Source organism: Chlorocebus sabaeus, chromosome 21 (assembly GCF_047675955.1).
Source record: "Chlorocebus sabaeus isolate Y175 chromosome 21, mChlSab1.0.hap1, whole genome shotgun sequence".
Taxonomy (NCBI): Eukaryota; Metazoa; Chordata; class Mammalia; order Primates; family Cercopithecidae; genus Chlorocebus; species Chlorocebus sabaeus.
The window spans coordinates 108,507,091-108,526,456 of NC_132924.1; the positions used below are offsets into that span (position 1 = coordinate 108,507,091).

The 19,366-nt window shown below is 34.4% G+C and overlaps 1 protein-coding gene across 6 annotated transcripts in view; it reads right to left on the reverse strand.

Moving 5' to 3' along the window:
• Positions 1-19,366, reverse strand: part of CNOT4 (CCR4-NOT transcription complex subunit 4) — a 140,257-nt gene that overhangs the window by 37,460 nt on the left and 83,431 nt on the right. For 3 of the 6 annotated variants that reach the window (XM_007983023.3, XM_007983021.3, XM_007983026.3), the window contains exons 4-7: positions 15,242-15,328; positions 14,408-14,509; positions 13,559-13,684; positions 10,620-10,744 (exon numbers count right to left, since the gene is read on the reverse strand). In XM_007983023.3, the coding sequence (XP_007981214.1) occupies positions 10,620-10,744; positions 13,559-13,684; positions 14,408-14,509; positions 15,242-15,328 (440 nt within the window). Of the gene's footprint in view, positions 1-10,610; positions 10,745-13,558; positions 13,685-14,407; positions 14,510-15,241; positions 15,329-19,366 lie in introns of all 6 variants that reach the window. The other 3 variants (XM_007983022.3, XM_007983020.3, XM_007983025.3) reach the window with 1 other exon arrangement.

Consider the following 19,366-nt stretch of genomic DNA (forward strand, 5'->3'; position numbering starts at 1 on the left):
GCCCATTAAGTTTAGAAGTATTGGGGGGAAAGAAGATAAGTGCACAAAGAAGGTAAGTACAAACAAACATCAGCCAGTTCTTGCTATCAAATGAACTGTTCAAACAAACAAACAAACAAAAATGCCATAAATCTTTAGAAGAAAGCAAAGCTACTACAAGTAGGGCAACTAGGGAAAGTTTCCTAGGGGAGTTCAAACTTAAGTAGGTCCTTAAAAAGATTTACCCAGCAGAAGAAGAACGGGGGAAAGGGGAAAGAACAGCATTAAAGGCAGGAATACCTCCTGTGTCAAGGGTCAAAATGTCGGAGACAGTGTTGGGAGAGCTAAATATTTAGTCTAGCTGACAAATGGGATAGCTGGAATAATAATGGAAGGTAAGGACAGAAAGGTAAACACAGGTTAGGCTCCAGAGGCCACAGAAATGACCTAAATAAGCAGTGTTTTAGAAAGATTAATTCGGTGGCAGAACATAATAGCGATAATCTGAGATAAATTTGCACTATACTTACACTATGCTAATAAGGTCTTCAAGTTGAGAGAAAGAGGTAATAATAGAAACAAAAGGCTAAAAGAAAGATATTACAAAGGACAATTTCTAGTGTCTGGATCTTGGTTCATCTTCCCAGCCACCACCCAATTTAGTGCTTCCATAAGAGCACTAAATAATAATTTTCAATATAAATGAGGTCAGTCTTGCTAATGGCTAGGACAACATATGAAAATATTACATAAAAAATAAATCTTAAGGATGTTTCTGGATTACGACTAATTAGAATAACTTATATCACCTTGTCCACCATCCCAACTGCAATTTCCTAAGCACTGATTCATAATACTTTATGCTTTATCTGGGAAAGTTTTATGAAAGATGTTTTAAAATTTGTAGATTGTGTTATCTATCCGATAATAGCTGCTGAAAAATCAGGATTATGGCAAGAAACCAGTAAAGGTATGTTCTACTTAGTTTTACTATATTCTTCTCAATTTATTTTAACAATAACAAATTAAGGGAATAATAAATGAAAAGCTTAAACAATAAAGATAGAACTAGAAATTTTTATTTTCTATGTGGGCTATAAAAAGTCAATTATAGTTACTCCTGGTATTATATTAATAATTGGAACTATCAGTGGAAAAGAATAAAAGAAAGATAGGAGAATCCCTGAAAATACATGGGTAACCCCAACAGAAAGAAAAACTATATTTACAAATTTCAAAAAATGTGAACTCCTTGTTTCTCTAATGGTTGGAGAGAAAATAGTTATCTCGAGACTACGACCAACAGGTCAGAGTCCTCACAACTCCACTGGCATCAGATGTAGAACTTCCTTCCTCATTAAGCACTGAGTCTCCTTAAGCTGTGGTCATATTAATAAATTTCTTTTACTTTCAGCATCCACCTACCCATTATCATGCTAAGAGGGTAACTGCTAAGAAAATAAAAACTTTAATAAATACCAGATTTACTCATGAAGAGAGTATTCCATGAAATGGACTATTCCCTGGTCAAAAATTGCCAGGTCCCAATGTTATCAGATATAAGAATTTGGATGTACTAAGATAAATTGCACAGGGCTTTTTAAATTTAAAAACAAACAAAAAACCTACAGGTTTTCTTAAATCAACCTCTTTCTACTGCACTAAACAAAATTACTTGCATTTTGAAGCTAATGTTTTGTTGTTCATTCCATTTTCAATGGGAGACTTTTTTTAAAAAAACCATTTGTACAGCACAAAGCAGTGGGGCAGAAGTTGCCTAGTGAGGGAAAAAGCTAGAAAAGTGTTTGAAAAATTGAAGATACCAATTCTATCCTCAAGGATAGAAGGAAAGAAAAGCAGATAATGTAAACTGAACTAAAACAAAGAATGAGAGAGGCAAAAACAGAGGTTGACAACCATCTCTGAAAAGGCTAGGAGTTGAGAAGACTGACTACACCTGTACTTCACTCATACAATGAAACTGTCATGATCTGAGAAAGAGAAATCAAGTCCATAAATACCATGCAGTTCGTTGAAAAGTACAGGATTCAAGTGGGACTAAGAAGTACTAAAAGGTAATCCGGTCTCATAACACGATCAAGATATTCCTAGAGGCCAATGCTGTATGTATAAATCCCTGTACATAAAAATTCAAAAGTATGTATTTTCATACAAATGATATCACTTTTTTTTTTAAGTTTCAGTCCTAAATTGTTTTAAAAATCCATAGTAAGACTCCATCTTTTTTTTTTGAGACAGAGTCTTGCTCTGTTGCCCAGGCTGGAGTGCAGTAGCACTATCTTGGCTCACTGCAACCTCCACATCCCAGATGCAAGTGATTCTTGCGCCTCAGCCTCCCAAGTAGCTGAGATTACAGGTGTATGCTGCCATGCCTGGCTAATTTTTGTATTTTTAGTAGAGGCGGGGTTTCGCCATGTTGACCAGGATGGTCTCAACCTCCTGGCCTCAAGTGATCTGCCAGGCTTGGCCTCCCAAAGTGCTGGGATTCAGGTGTGAGCCACAGCACCTGGCTGAGATTACATATTTCTCAGGAGCAAATATTTGTAAATTAACCCATAAGTGCAACAGAGCTTTTTAAAATACGTACATGCACAAAATATATACATATTTATTTATTTAAAGTAAAAAGTATATATCCGGACTCCATCATGGGAATTCTATTCAATTAGTCTAAATTGAGGCATCTGGTATTTGATGATCACTGCAACAAAGGAAGAGAAGAGGAACACAATGAAAAAGCATCAAGACTCCTCAAAGTCTCTCAAATTATTAGATTTCACAAGTAGAAGGAAATCATTAAAATCAAATTTAAATACTTTGTTCTACAGATAAAGAAATCAAATTCAAAACTGTCTGCAAACAGGTAGTCACTGACACAGCTGGGTCTCAGTTTGGATTTGTAAATGTTCAGCCAAGTTTTGATTTCTTCTAACTTGCTCCAAAGGCAGTGCTTCAGTTTTACTTTCTTTTACTACTTCCTTAATGGTGATGATTGCTTTAAAACATTTGCAACATAAACCAATTACATAGTAGAAGAATCAAAGAAAAAACATTTTCAAGGAGGGGGGTGGACTAAAAAAAAGAAGGTTTAGTTCTTCTGCTTAGCAAATTCAAAAGAATAACAGTCAAAGTGACTTACTGATTTTTACTTGCATTTTAAACAAAAGATAAAATTTACTTACACTTTAAACATAAAATTTACATAAGAATAAAAGTCAATATAACAGACATTTCCAAATTTCACTGTCATATTACTGTATACACAAATACATATTCATTTTGCTTCTAAATTAAATACTACCACAGATAATCTTTTCAAAGAATCTATCTTAATTTTACCATTTACCAGAGTCCCTAAGTAATTCTGAGATATATTTAAACACTTGCTAAGACAAAGGATATATTTAAGTTATCAACAGGTAAAACTTGCCTTTACAGAATATACTTTGACACAGGCTTCAAATACACATTAACATTTAAAGTATTACTTTGCTACTAAAACATGGCCACATCTAAGTGGTATAATTAGCTATTAACAGAATAAGAAGCTGGGTGCAGCACCACGTGCCTATAGTCCCAGTTACTCAGGAGGCTGAGGCAGGAGATCACTTGACCTCAGGAATTAGAAGCCAGCCTGGGCAACACAGCAAGATCCTGCCTCTTTAGAATAAATAAAATAATAAAATAATAAAATAAAAGGGCACGAAAAATACACCTCATTAAACCTAGAATGATTGTAGTTGTGTAAATATGATTTTAATTAGAATTTTCTCATAATCCCATCATCTACTTAACACAAATGAAAATAAATGTTTTGGTAACTATTAAGTACAAAGAACTTGTTTTTAATAATAAGGTCAAAATATGGACATCTACTATCCTAAACATATCACAAAATGTGGTAACCTTTCAAAAACAGCAAGTCTCCACTTATTCATAAATTCTGTATTTCAGTAATACACTTAATCTTTTTAAAAGATTTATATTTAAGTTAAACCTAAACACACTTATTTGCTTTACTTTTATTCTAGTAAATAAGGGCACATACAACCCTATCCTTAACTGCCCTTTAACCCCACACTCATTCCACCCCACCCTCTGGAACAAATGCTTTAGACAAGTGGTTCTAACTTCTTTTTTGACCATATTCTAGTTAGGTGGGGCAAGATATTCCAGTTCACTTACTAGTTTTTCACTGTATATGCACATATGCACTAACTCTGTATACAGCCAAATACAACATAGGAAGAAAACTTTTTAAGAGAAATAAGGAAGATTCTGAGATATAAACTCAGAAAAATCTAGTAATCCACTGATTTTAATGTAAATATAAAATCTTAGCAAACTTTAATTCACCTACTTAATTTACTAGTCCATTTCTCATGGCATCTGACCATATTTTGAGAATCACTGCTTTATTCTACTCCTGAATTCACCTCTAATAAATCTAGAGGTATCAGCAGACCAGCGCCCTCTACACCAATATTTAATTGATAACTATTTTTAGGTCAGTCCTCTCTCTCAAAAAATGTGCACAGGTGCAAAATTTTACGTAAAATTTCAGTGTTCACAAATATCCTGAGGCCTATTCATAATCTAACAATCTCTGCTTGAGACTTTTTTCTACAAATCTATGAACTATGCCTTTTCTAAATCTCAAGAGTTTTACCAAATAATGTCAGGGTATGAGAACAGAATTCATGCAGTGACCACTCCCGTTCTGCTGAATTAATAAGGTACTCTGACTATACCTTCAGTCTATCAGAGATTATACTTGATTTTCAGTAAGGATATAGCTGTAATTTTATTTTAAAAGATGTGTACTCCTTCTCAAATGTAATAAAAATTGATAAATTCCTACAGAAGCTTCACTTTCACCATTTCTCTAGCTAATCCATTACTGCCACCAATCTGTGGCTCAGAGAAAGTTTTGCTAAAAATAACATCAATTCCTTGGAATTTACAATCCATCCACTACATCTGTCTTCAGGTAATAAGCCTCAAGCACCAGAGATTTTCAAAATCAAACTACATAGTTATGGCACAGTTTCATTTAAGCGAATTTGATTTATGTTTTAAAAACTTTTTACTAAGAGTTGCTCTTAAGAATTTTACCTCTTCTAGACTGAAGAGTGGGAGAATGAGGGATGAGCTTGGACTTTAAAGTCACAGAGACTTTGATCAGAATCTTGTCTACTGCTTATTTGTGTGGGATACTGGTAAACTGTTTAAACTCTTTGAGACTTAAGTTTTTTTACCTGTAGTAAGAAAACAATATATACCACACAGGCCTACTGAGGATATTAAATGAACACAGAAGACTCAAAACCTTCATTCCACCCTCGTTCCACCTAAGTCTAAAGCTGAACATCTCCATTTCCTCAATGATGGCTTGTTTCAGCCACAATAGCAAGTCACAACCATTTACACTGACTGATCTGCATACCCCACAATTCTTGTAACTAGGCCTGCTCACTGTCTTGGGCACAGAAGCCTACCTAGTTACTATTCCTTTCACAGCTGGTACTTAAATAGCATCTCAATCTAAATGAAGATATTTCAAAGCGCCAAACTTAAAAATAATAAAATAGCCAGTCCTTAAGCATCATTACTGCAAGGCTTCATCACTTCCCCACTCTCATTACTTGTATTCATCATTTCAAAGCAACTTATTCATAGCACATACATAGTTCAAAACTCATTATGACTGATACACTCTCGAATTCATAATAATGAAGGGGAGCAGATGACAAATTCCTTTTTTAGAATTTTCTGCTCACTAGGTGAAACAGGAGCAAAATATATTATAGAAAAATTCACTTACTAACATATATGTGTATACGGGGACCATGTCAGGGTTCACTGAGGATTAATAGCTATGGTACTCTTAAGATTTGTACTCTGGCTTAATTGAAAATAAGAGAAAATCACATTTTAAGCTTAGTGTCTCAATCTACAAGGTTCCAGGCTTTGCTTTCTTGCAATTCTTTCTGTAAAACTGCTACCCACTATCTAGAAATGCCAAGAAATGTGTAAATGAAACCCTTCTTTGAGTTTTTTTCCTAGAAAGTTTAAGTTTTAACTTACCTTGAAGAAGAAGAAACCTATCTCTTGGGTAGGACCTTGGAAGGAAAGAGTTACACTGCTCATCACTCTAATTTGGCAAGTCTTTCCTGTGAGAAGAAATCTTATCTAAAAATTCATCCCTACTAACTACTGCCTCTGTATGCCTACCCTGGGTGATGGCAGTGTGGAAGTGGAGACCAAAGCACACGTTTCGCTATGACTGACAGTCAGCCAAAGGCTTACTCTCTGCAACTTGGGCCATTAATTGTCACTTAATAAATTTGGGTAACTGCATTAAAACAGAAAACACCCCCCACCTCGCCCCGCAAAAAAAAAAAAGTTTCTATATCATGTACTTATGCAAAGCATGTACATCTATGTCAAAATTTGCTCTGGCCAGGCACAGTGGCTCATACTTGTAATCCCAGCACTTTGGGAGGCCAAGGCGAGCGAATCGCTCGAGCCCAGGAGTTTGAGACCAGCCTGGGCAACATGGTGAAACGCCATCTCTACAAAAAAGAGAAAAATTAACTGAGTGTGGTGGTGGGTACCTGTAGTCCCAGCTATTCAGAAGGCTGAGGTGGGATAATCGTTTGAGCCTGGGAGGTCAAGGCTGCAGTGAGCTATGATCGCATCACTGTGCTTCAGCCTAGGTGACAGCAAGACTCTCAAATAATTTTTTTTATTCTGATTCCAGCTGAGGTTCTACAGCACTGGCTTTGGGCAAAATTAGTAAATGAGTTTACTTGTTTTATATTTCCTCTTTTCCTCCTGTTTCCCCCTTTACAACTTGTGGCTTCTAGACATTCTCCTGCTACCAACACAGTTATGAATGTGCTCTACAGACTACCTGACTATACTTTATAATAAAAGGCAAAGCCAATAAAATATTAGCAGATCTATTAATAACTGATCACGAAAATAAGTAAATAATATAGTTTGAATGTATGTCCCCACCAAATCTCGTGTTGAATTATAATCCCCAATGTTGGAGGTGGGGCCTGGTGGGAGGCATTTCAATCGTGGGGGTGGACCTCTCATGAATGGCTTGGGCCATCCCCTTGGTGATGAGTAAGCTCTTGCTCTGAGTTCACAGGAGATCTGGTCATTTAGAAGTGTGTGGTACCTTCCCCCACAACTCCCTCCCTCTTGCTTTCACTGTATATGATGTGCCTGCCTCCTGCTTTGCCCAGAAGCCAAGTGATGTCAGCACCATGCTTGTACAGCCTATAGAACTGTGAGCCAATTGAATCTCTCTTCTTTATAAATTATCCAGTCTCAAGCATTTCTTTATAGGAATGCAAGAACAGACTAAACACAGTAAAAGCTAACTACTTGTTATAAATGCCAAAGATACTTTTGGTAAATTGCAATATTCATTTCTAATCTAAAGGAAAAGAGTCTCAATAAATTAGGAATAACAAGGTGTTTCATAGTGTGATTAAAAATACCTATCTCAAGTAAATGATCAAAATCATCCTTAAAGAGTAAATAAAACACTAGAGACATCCCCATAAAAGTAAAGTATGAGGCAAGAACACCTGCTAGTGCTACCAGTCTAACACTGTTTTTGCATTGTTTAGCCTAAGGATTTTTCAAACAGAAAGAGGTGGTAGGAGATCCAATACAGTAAAACAGGAAAAAGAAAATCTTTCCTGAAAGGCACAAGAGAGATATGCTATGCTAATGGTTGGGAGAAGTCAATGTTTTGTTTTTGTTTTTTTGTAGAGACAGGGGTCTTGCTTTGTTGTCCAGGCTGCTCTCGAACTCCTGGCCTGAAGTGATCCTCCTGTCAAAGCCTCACAAAGTTCTGGGATTACAAGCATGTGCCACCAGGCCCAGCCCAGTGTCATAGAATATAAATTCTTCCAAAACTGATTTATAAATTCAACGTATTTTGAAACACAAATAATTGATCAACTGATTGGGGAAGTTCATATCTCTATAACTCATATAAAACTTTTAAACATACAAATAAAACATGGGAAACATATAAACTCACTGTGCATAAAAAGTCCACTCTGTTAATCAAATACAAGTTAAAATGAGACAGCTTTTTTTGTTTATCAAATTGGCAAGTATGCAGAAGGAAAAAAAAATACCCAATTCAAGGAAATAGGTACTCTCATACTCTGACTCAGCAATTCTATTTGCAGGAACAATCAAAGCTATAACCATTTATATGTTACAACCACATAACATTTATATGTAAAGATGTTCATGACAGTGTTATAAATAATAACAAAGTCAACATAACATACAACAGCAGAAGACTGGCTTAATAAATTTAAAATATGAACATATAGTGAAATACTATGTAGCCAGAAAAAATTATGTTTTAGTGACATGGGGAAATTATTCATAATAATATGTATTAGGTTTTCAAATGTAACAAACCAAGGTACTCTGTGTATAATGGTATACATGCATTCACAAGAAGAAAAAAGACTAAGAAAATACACAATGCAAGGAATTAGTGTATAAGAAAATACATTAACACTTTACAAATTTATATTTTACAATAATTTGTATTTATTCATGCATTCATCTTTCAACCTACTTATTGGGGTTCAGGATTGCAGGTGGCCAGAGCCCATCCTAGCAAATCAGAGGGCAAAGCAGGAACCAACCTTGGCAGAGTCCCCTCACATACATAAACACTCACACTCACTCACAATGGGATAATTTGGACATGTCAATTCACTTAACGTGCACAGCTTTGGGATGTGGGAGGAAACCAGAGTGCCTAGAGAAAATCCACGCAGACATGGGGAGAACAGGCAAAGTTCACAGAGGCAGTGGCCCCAGCTGGGAATCGATTTTTTTCTAATCAACATTGTAACAAAACAACACTGAATGAAATGGCATTACTGGAGGGCATGCTATACACAAATCACTTTCAGTGAAAAGTTCTGGGTATTAAGATCATATGTAATATTTATTTTATTCTGTATGCTTTCATAAATTTTTCATATTTCCTTCAATAAAAACATATTAGTTTTATATTCAGAAGACAACAAATGTTATTTAAAAGAGATCATCTAAATTTTAAATTTTTGCTCTGAAATCACCAGGGGCTATAAAACACAGAATATGACTTAAATTAGAATGACAACATTTTCAGTGCAAACAATGATGTGCATAAATGTTAAAAGCATCTGAAATAAACCACTGTTTACTACAATAACTTCATTCTTATACTAAGCACTACAGAGATGGCAACCAGTAAGGTAAATAATAGCATATGGTTTGTCATAAAATAACCATACAGGGTTAGAAAAGGGTGGGTACAAAAGATTAAAGGAAAAGATCAAAGCTTGTCAAACCAGAAAGATCTGTTTTGACTTAGCTTTTATTCTTAGCTTTGATATAAACAAATTTTACATAGTTTGCTATACAGTAACTTTATATTTTGCTTTGTGGTCTATTTTATATTTATTTATATTTACATACACATGTGCATATATGTTTATGTGTATAATTTGGTTTTTAATAATTTAAATAATCTTTACTATCAAAATGAATAAACACAGACTTCAAAATTTAAAGACAAGAATGTGTTTTTGAAGAAATGGACTCAGACAATAATCCATTTAGTTATTATTAGCTATATTTGAAAATAGTTCTTAAATTATTTTAGCACCCAATAGACACTGGGCTATAATATTTAACACCTAGACATTAAAACAACATTTAAACAAATTTAACTTTGGAATTTAAAAAAAAGATCATCAACATAAATTAATTACAATATTTACTTTTAAAATTCATTTGATAAAAGTTAAACTTATCAAATAAAAAATAACAAAAATCCTAACACATCAAATTTAACGAAAGTTCAGAATAGAATAAAATCCCCAAATTATTATACTTATTAATATGATTTTCTGACAGGCCATAACAAAATATAATCCAAGATATGAAGATCACCATATCAGAATGAGACTCTCTAACTGAAGATTATAAATTTATTTAAGCATTGACACAATATAGTTTACCCAAAACCACGATGAGGTAGAAGATAGGAGATGACTGGTCTAAGATGAGTAAGATTCTTAATATGGGATACTCCCTTCATTTACGGGATTTAAATAACTTTAGTGATTCCTGGAACTAGATATTCTTGAATATTTGTGTCCCCAACACACAAGCCTTCCTTCAGATAACACCCACTTTCCCTTTTATAGTATTCTCCCCCTAATTATATCAAGAGAGACCTCAATTAGGTAATCAGAGCCTTTTAATACCTAAAATCTCTTAATTTTCTCTTTAACAAGGAAAGTATTCCCTGGGCTCAGAGTAGTCTGCAAATCACTGCAAAAGGTGAACCCATCAAAAAGCTAGTCTGAAGTGTTACCAGGGAAGAGTAGGCAGCAAACATTCAAACCCAGAAACTGTGACTCAACATTTCCCATACAGCTAAACAATTCTGCATAAATGATAGATCTTGTCAACAAGGCTTTTGCCTGAAAAAGATCTAAAATGAAAAGAGAAGATCAACTGATAAGAAGGTAAGATGTCTGACTATGAGTATCAATACTTACGTATCGTACCTCTGCAGTGGTGTCACTTTGTTCTTATTTTTATCAACTGAACCCGTAGATAGCTGAAGAAAATTGGGATTTAATTTATATAATTCTTGAAGTAGCTTCTGTTCATATTCTTGGTGTTTACCCGCCTAATGAAAGAATAAATTAAAACTGCAGTGGGATTCACAAAATGGCTGGTATAAAATACTGAATAATCTTCTGAATTATTAAATATATTCTAAATAAAACAAATAAGATTTTTTAAAAATAAAACATTAAAAAAATAAAATTTAAATAACTTTTTAAATAAATCAAGTAAGAGAAACCTGTGAGGATATCACAAAACTTTCATTCCAACAAAATTACATGATATATATCTGATAAATTAAGGCATTTCATCAACCCATTTATTGTACAGAAAAGCATATTAAGGGGAGAACATTTTTGCTAGCTCAAAAAGTGTAAGGTCCACTTTAAACCTACTTCCAAGTCTTTAACGTAAGAATTAAGTCTTGTAACAGGTCATTACTGAGTTTTCCAAAAAATCAGCCAAAATTCATGAATCTCCTTTTTAATTTGGAGATTAGCACTTGAAGTAACACATAGATGAACAGTTTTACTATATTTTTCATTATCTTGACACTAAGTAAAACTTCCATGAATTAGTTTTTACTTTCTCTTTTCTTCTACGGTTATCAAACATAAAATAAAAATTAATGTATTTTAAACTCTAGACCAAGGGTCAGCAATTTACAGCCAGTTGTCTGTTTTTGTAAATAAAGTTTTACTGGAACACAGTCATGCCCATTCATTTACACATCATATTTGGCTGTCGTTCCGCTACCAAGGCAGAGTATAGTAGTGCCACAGAGGCAGAGTAAAGTAGTTGTGACAGGAGACTACATACACAGCTCAAAAACCCTAAAATATTTCCTAACTAGCCTTTACAGAAAAAGTTTGCCAACCTCTGCTCTATACACAAGAGAATGCTATGCTTACTCTAGCTGGGTAGGTGTATATCAAAAGGCAATGTCACAAATATTATGGGAAAAATTAGGCAAAGATTGCCTGTGGAAGCTAATTAGACACAAAAATAAATGATAATGAAATTACTTTGAGTATTGTTTTACTATTTGCATGTATATCTAGACTGGAAGAATATTTTTACTTACCTTCAGGGATGTTAACTTTTTAAAAATTATGGTCTAAATAGATGTTATACAACAAAACCAAAACGGAACAAATCAAAACAATAACAAGTGAGGGCAATTGCATTTAATTGGGCGTAATTGTGTCATATATACTGCACAATGCATCGTTCCCTGTTCTGAGAGGCAACTTGCTTGTTTCAACTGGACCTATAAATATCTCCTATGACACTAAATTTTGAGTTATGCAGTAACAAGGAAAGATTTTCTGATTTTTGCCATAAAATTTATTCAAATTTCTTTCCTACATCAAGAAAGTGTTTTAACAACAACAACAAAAAATCTCCTTTTAAAGTAATTTTAAACTCAGCTACAGAAGAGCAAGATAAATTCAGGACAACATTATGAAATTAGTTTTAAATTATTTTTAAAAATACATTAGATTTGAAATTTACATTTTTAAAACACGAAAAGTCTTGAAAATTATTTCTGGAATCAATACTTCAGGAGATACGGCTTTCACTAATATCTGTGGAAAGCCATAAAGAGCTCAACTTGATATTAAAATGACTCTACAGGGGCAGTTCATAAAGACAGGTTAAATCCCATTACAAACAAGTTCCAAAGGACTGCCCATACATTTTATTTTATTGTTTAATATTACTTTAAATGACATCAGCTGGGTGGGACTTGAAAATTCTGAGAGAAATTGACAGGAAATGTGAATAAAGTATACCCTCTACTAATTAAAATGTAGTTTGAAATGGTTCTACCTTAGATTTCATTCAAGAAGGTTTCATCCAAAAAACAAAAAAAGCATTTTTTAAGAAATCAGTTAAGTCATCTGTCCTTATTAAATATCAGATAGATCTTATTTGAACATTGTTTTTGAATCATAAAGACCATACTGTCAAGAAAACTCTGATGTATTTATTATAATGGGATTTAATCTGTACTAGCTCCAAGTCAAAAAAGGTAATACTCCATTTAACAATCTTTTCTTAAAGGAGCCCCTACCAGACTTTCTCTAGTTTGACCTGGAGAATGAAAGGTAGCAATGAATGCCCCCCACCTTCTAAATGAGAAGTATTCCTGAAAAGTCCACAGCAACAATCTGAAGTCCTCATCTACAATAGGGAAGTGCAGCATTGTGCTTTGGTATAATCCTCATTTAATATGTCGTATGGTCAACATTTTTACTTGTTAAGGCATGTTTATACTACAAATTGAAAGGAGACAGGAGAAGAGGAAATGTAAAAAAGAACATAGGATATTAAGCCTTCAATTCACCCTTTACAGGATACTGATTTAGTGGACACTTCCATGGGGAGAATAATTTTGTAAAAATAATATTAGTTTATCAGCACTGTTTGACAGTATTATTTTCTAGCAAGCTCTGTAAGGAGTATAGATTGGTTTAACGAATAATTACAATATCCCACTTAGCTTTCATTTTGTTGACATTCCTCTTAAAATAGCATTTCCCAAAGTGTTTTCCTGGTCAACTAAGTTCTGGTTGTAAATTCCCTTCGTGGATATGTATTAGCATATTAAGGACTCTGAGCAGTCTTAAAACAACCTGTTCATCTTCATTAATCTAGCATTTCAAATTTAGTTGACCAAAGACACATTTTTATTGTAACAATATCCTGCAGAACTCACCTTCCATTAAACACTTTGTTTGGAAAATGCTACTTTAAAGTAATATCAGTTTTTACAAAATCAAATCCATAGTTTTTGCTTTTGCAATTTTAACTAATAAAAAAAAAAGTACTCCCTTTTCTGCAAAGTCGATAATTCACATGACTTTACTACCTGCATTTCCTCTTTTGTGAAGCTGGCCGCCTCATCCCCCAATTCATGAAGATACATGCAGTCAGGTTTTGGACACTGCATATTCTTTAAGAAGTAACTGCAGTATTTTGTTGTACCTAGAGATGCCTGCAAGAGGAAAAGGGGTAAAGGAAAAGACTCAATGTGAACTGACAACACAATAAGAATCTCCATGTTTAGCGTTTTCAGGTCACCTAAAATGAGGCACAAACATGACAAAACAAAAAATATGGCTGCAAATACTAGAGAACTAAACTATTATTAGCAGGATTTATTATAGATGAGGCTCATTTGGAAGAACTAAAGGAAACATCTGTCTATGGTTTCCAAAACTTGAACACCCAAATCTTCCCCAAATATCAAGATAGGAGATAGACCAAAAAAATCTGTTCCACATTATGAGTGGTTAGACACATAAGAAGGCAAATTCCTTTTTCTAATTATGCCATCCTTCTTCCATTAACAATAAAGCTTTGCTTAGTGGGACTCCTCACTCAAACCTGAATCAATGTCCATATATTTAAGGACTACCTATTTCTGAAGAAAATAATGGTTCTATTATCACAAAATAAAATATATGTAAAAATGCAATATTTTTAAAGATTATCCCCTAATAATGAATGTGTTTATTCCTATCTGGTAAAAGAGGACCCTACAGAAATCAGCAGTAAACAAATTAGCTATAATAGATGGTATGGAACCCTAAGAGAAACTCTTCAAATTAACAGTCAAATTTAATATATAAATGCTCAGTTCTCCTCTACTTACTATATTTTATCTCATCTCCCTTAAAAAAAAAAAAAAAAAAAAGGATCAAGAGGATTATGTTACCTTAAGTGTTCTGCCATCTACTACCACATTGTTGACACACTGTATGGCTCTGAGAGCATCTTCTGACCGGATATAGGTTACATAAGCACTGGCACTTGGACCCTAAAGTGAAAAAATCCCATTCCACTGTTATTAGTTTCAAATTAAACAATACTAAAAAAAATTGTACTGCAACCTAGGGAATTCTAAAGACCTTGACTGCTACTATTACTAATGACAATAATTAGTAGTAGTAGTGGCAGTTTTGACTAAACACTAAACTAGCTCATTTGAAAGTAATAATACTCAATGAATTTTATCTGATTTTAAGAATACTGTAATATATGTGAATAAAATATTACTTTGGCTTGGCATTTATTTTTTTAAGTCATTTGACAGGCTCGTCAAGGTTATTAAAAAATTAAAATTTAGATTAAAAAATAAGATTTAAAGACTATGTCAAATTATGTTCTCTCAAAAATAAATGCAATCTAGAAAACCATTCTGATAACACCAGCATAACAAAGATACTATTTTCAATATCTGAAAATATTACAGATTAGAAATCACTATCTAATCCTCATCTAATTATTACATTGCCTGATAGCAGACTCACCTCCCCCTCCCCTTTACTCCATCACTAAATGTTTGTTTTACTATTTCCCTCTTAATTGTTAAGTCCTAGAAGGGTCAAATAAGCACCAAAAAATCCCCCACCCCACCAACAGAGGTCACTACACTGCTAAAGTCCTTGTCCCTCAAGCTTTCTAATCAGAGAGCAAAGTTTCCTTTGGAACAGCCCAGGTCAAGCATAGACCTTAGGGAGGAAGGGCAAACATCCCTAAAATTAGTTACCTGTGAGCCTGCATATGATGTGCTATTATTGATGACAACTTTATGTATTTTACCAAACTTCCCAAAATATTCTGGTCGTTTTAAAACCTATAAAAGAAGAAGAAATAAGGTATAAACTGTCCCCATTTTCAACAATTTTATCCTTATAATGGAGACATTCATCATCCCTCTTCAGCAAAAGGAAAATAATAATTTTTAAAGTTTTCTAATAAATGTCACTACCTCCTAATTGCAGTTTGTATAGCTAACCTACAGGAAATCAAGAGTCTAAAAGCTATTCTTTTCTTGACCCACTGAACAGAAACTGAGACTCACTAATTGGTATTATCTACTACGTTCTACTAACAGCTCCAGTATCTATGGGATCTTACCTGTACAGTATTCTTAAACGCAAAACAGATCAAAGATCTTAAGTACACTGCCATTAAGAGATGATCTTATATGAAAGCAATTCTTCAAAAACAATGACCAGAATTATGTATTAAAGGTAAAGACAGAATTGAAAGAACAGACATAGAGACAGTCTTTACTCATAAATCTATTGTATATAACATTGTTTATAAATTACACATTTCAAATAACAAGAGTGCCCACTCAACCCTCTATGCTTTATGATTTATCATTGTGCATACAGTTTCCTGTGTCAATCAATTTTACCAATCTCATTCGTCTCATGAGGTTTTTTCCCTACTTTTCCTGGTACTTAACATTTGGGAAACAGATTTATATGTTTCTTTCTTTATTACCTGGTTACTTCTTGGTGGTTATTTCCCCTACGTACCTCATCTCCTTTACTTTGTGAACACTACATGCATTCTTTCAGCTTCTCTTACAAACTTAACCTTGGCTAATCTGACCAGTATGTAACTTGATAAAAAGACATCTCCCATAATTTGCAACTACCTCAAAATTTTGTTTTCCTAGAATGTACCTTTAAACCTACTGTTCCTACAATCTCTCCAAATAGCAAGCTCTCTCCAAATGAAAGCTTTCGGCATGTACCTATTCAAGTGTGTGTAAAGTATTTCTTTCCATTCATATTTGATAATATTCTTACAGACTTATAATTTAGCTATTCTGTTCTGCATTTGATAGAATCAAAGCTTCATGAATAAATCTATGGCTGGTGTATCATTAATTCTTAGTCTTCTACCTAATTAACAGAAAGTAATTAATCTTACCATATTTTATTTTAGGTGCTTGGAAGTATAAAGTAACTGTTACGTTTGCTGTAGCCAATTCTAACAGATTAGAAGGTGAGGTAATTACACTAAGTTTCAATCTTTTTTCCACCCAAAACCCCTGAGGGATATGATAGTAATAGTGGCTAACACAATGACCCTTAGGTTATTGGTAGCAAAGTCTCAGGGTTGATAAAGAGAGAAGAGCAGAGTTTGAAAAAGCTTTCTGGCTAGTGGAGTTTGGAACTGTATTCAATCTTCCAGCTGGATGAATACCAACTCAGCAACCAGCCTCATAGCTAAGACAGCTACTCCAGAGGGTTCAGTGAGGCTGGTCACAGGTTGTACTGCACCAGCATCATAGGTTTATGGTAGTAGTTCTCAATGAGGGAAGCACTCAAGGGGCAGTCTGGAAATTTGTGAAAGCTTTTATTGGGAGAGACGGTTAAAGTGACTGGGAGAGACTACTGGTGTTCAGTGGATGGGGACCAGAGATGTCTTACAAGGAAGGCTCAGGCTAGCCCCGTACAACAAAGAATTGTCTGGCACAATTTCTGAATGTACTACAAGACATACCTGAAGCTGTTTATTGAGCCAGAAACAAATTCCATATTATACATAATTACAAAGTATTTTCCCAGTTTTGCCATACACTGAGTTTACAGGAAAGCAAATAATATGTAATTAGGGGATGACTACACATGTTTTGTTTAAAATTTTACTAAGAGTTATCTGAGAAAAATCACATTATTGATGTTTCATGGCACCTGAGTTGTCCAATACATATACCAGTAACAATCTGCATTTGTAGCTGTCACAGTCCATGATTTTACAAATAGGTGCAAGTATCTTACTTCTTTATTACACAGGATAAAATAGTAGTTTAGAGCCTCAATATGTAAATAAATCCTCCGATGATCTAGTTAAAATGCAGATTCAGATCCACTAGATCTGAAGCAAGGCTGAAGAGTTTGCTTAATAAGCTCTGCAGTGATATTAATGTTACTGGCCCAGAGGCCACACCTTGAATAGCAAGGTTCTAGAGAAGAAGTGTCCAAGCATTTAAATGTACAAATAGTCTTTTTATAACTACTTTCTTTTTATTCCTCATTTACATATACTTTTTCAAATTATGTGTGTAGACAAATTATATTATCAAGAAGTCATTTCATGAAAGTCAAGGGGTGTTACATTAGTTTTTGAAAAGTGGACACTGAGTCTGATAAGGTTGAAGGCCACTGGTTTACGGAAATGGTTTCTGGCCAACGTTTGGGTGTAACACCTTTATAACAACATCAGATTGGTACGTAATTATGATGACATGTTCACACTGCAGCCAGAATGGTACTGTCAAAGCACAAATCTAACCACATCACTCTGTTCTTAAGAACATTCAAAAGCTTTCCCCTGCCTTGAGGATAAAGTGCAAACTCCTTAGCATGGTTAGAAAGCCTTTCATGATCCATTACCACTTACCTTGGCAACCTTATCTCTGACCACTGCAATCTAATCTTCCAGCCAAACAAATCACTTGCAGATCGAGGTCTTTCTCATCCAGAAGCATCTGTATGGTTGCTGTGCCAGAAGCACTTTACCCCAAAGACAGAAGAGGGGTACATACCTCCCTCCCAAGGTGGAATGCTATCCCTTGTGCCTTCACAGCACACAATACTTCTCATCCTGTTACTTTTGTAAAAAGGAAGGTACTTCTTATTTATCTACTACTACTTGTTTATCAGTGAATGCTCAGTGTCTTAAATAATGCCTGGCATATTGCAGGTACTCAATAAATACTTACTGAAAAAGTGAACTGTCTTAGCATTAAACAAAAAGAATTACACGGATTTGTAACAATAGTGGGCCTCAAAGTATTAGCAAATGGCAAGTGGTTGACAAGAAATAGGCTGCCCAGGCAAGGGAAAAACAATGAATTTAAACTTTCCCTATTAACTTGAACACTCTAGATTCTGCCTAAACAACTAGTAAAATAGTATTCTAGTGAACAAATAAAGGGTATGGAGAGTAGACAGAGCACCCTGTACACAGGCACATTATCTATATACTCAATGTCACGATGTACTTCACAGTGGACCAGTTTTCCTACTAACATAGTAAATAAATGGCCATGTGACAGAATTATAAATGTCCAAGGGCATGCCTAGTAACCAAAATGTCTTGTTATATATTCCTTGGGAAAACAGTCAAGTATTCACAGACACTACAGAGAAAAACAAAAACTTGGTAATCAGATGGATGAATGAGTGAATAGATGAATGGATGGATGAAAAACACAGTAATCATCAACACAGAATACCCTGGAATAGGAACTGTAAGACCATGGGCAAGTCACTCAACTTCCTTTTGCCTCAGTTTCTTATTTGTAAAATGAAATGTTGTGTCTTTAAAGCCGTACAGTTCATCAAACAAACTGCTCTCCTGGGTTATCACATATACCCAGGACACTCTTATTTATGTGCTACCTAGATAACACCCATTAATTCTTCAAGCTGACCCTAATTGTCCTTTCCTCAGAGAAGCTTTTTGTCAATCTCCACACTAGCTAACTGTTCTAATATATGTTCCCAAAAAGCTGTGTACTTTCCTTTTATAAACACTCAGCACACATGTAAGCACTTAAATTCTGTCTTCCCTACCAGTCTGTAAGCTTGTGTCTGGCTTGCTAACTACTTTTCCCACCACCCCCAACATCAAAATATCTAGCCAATGGTAGGCATTCAAGAATTAATTTGCAGAATAAATCAATTACGTCCTCACAAACCTAAAATTTTAGGACTTAGGTGATCATCATTACCTCTGATCTAATCGTTGGCTCTAATTACCTTGTCTTCTAAGATCTCTTTTTTGTCTATCAACCAACAAATGAATACATTTGACAATCAATATTGGTATGAAGATTTTTGGTATGCAAAAATTATTTTCAAAA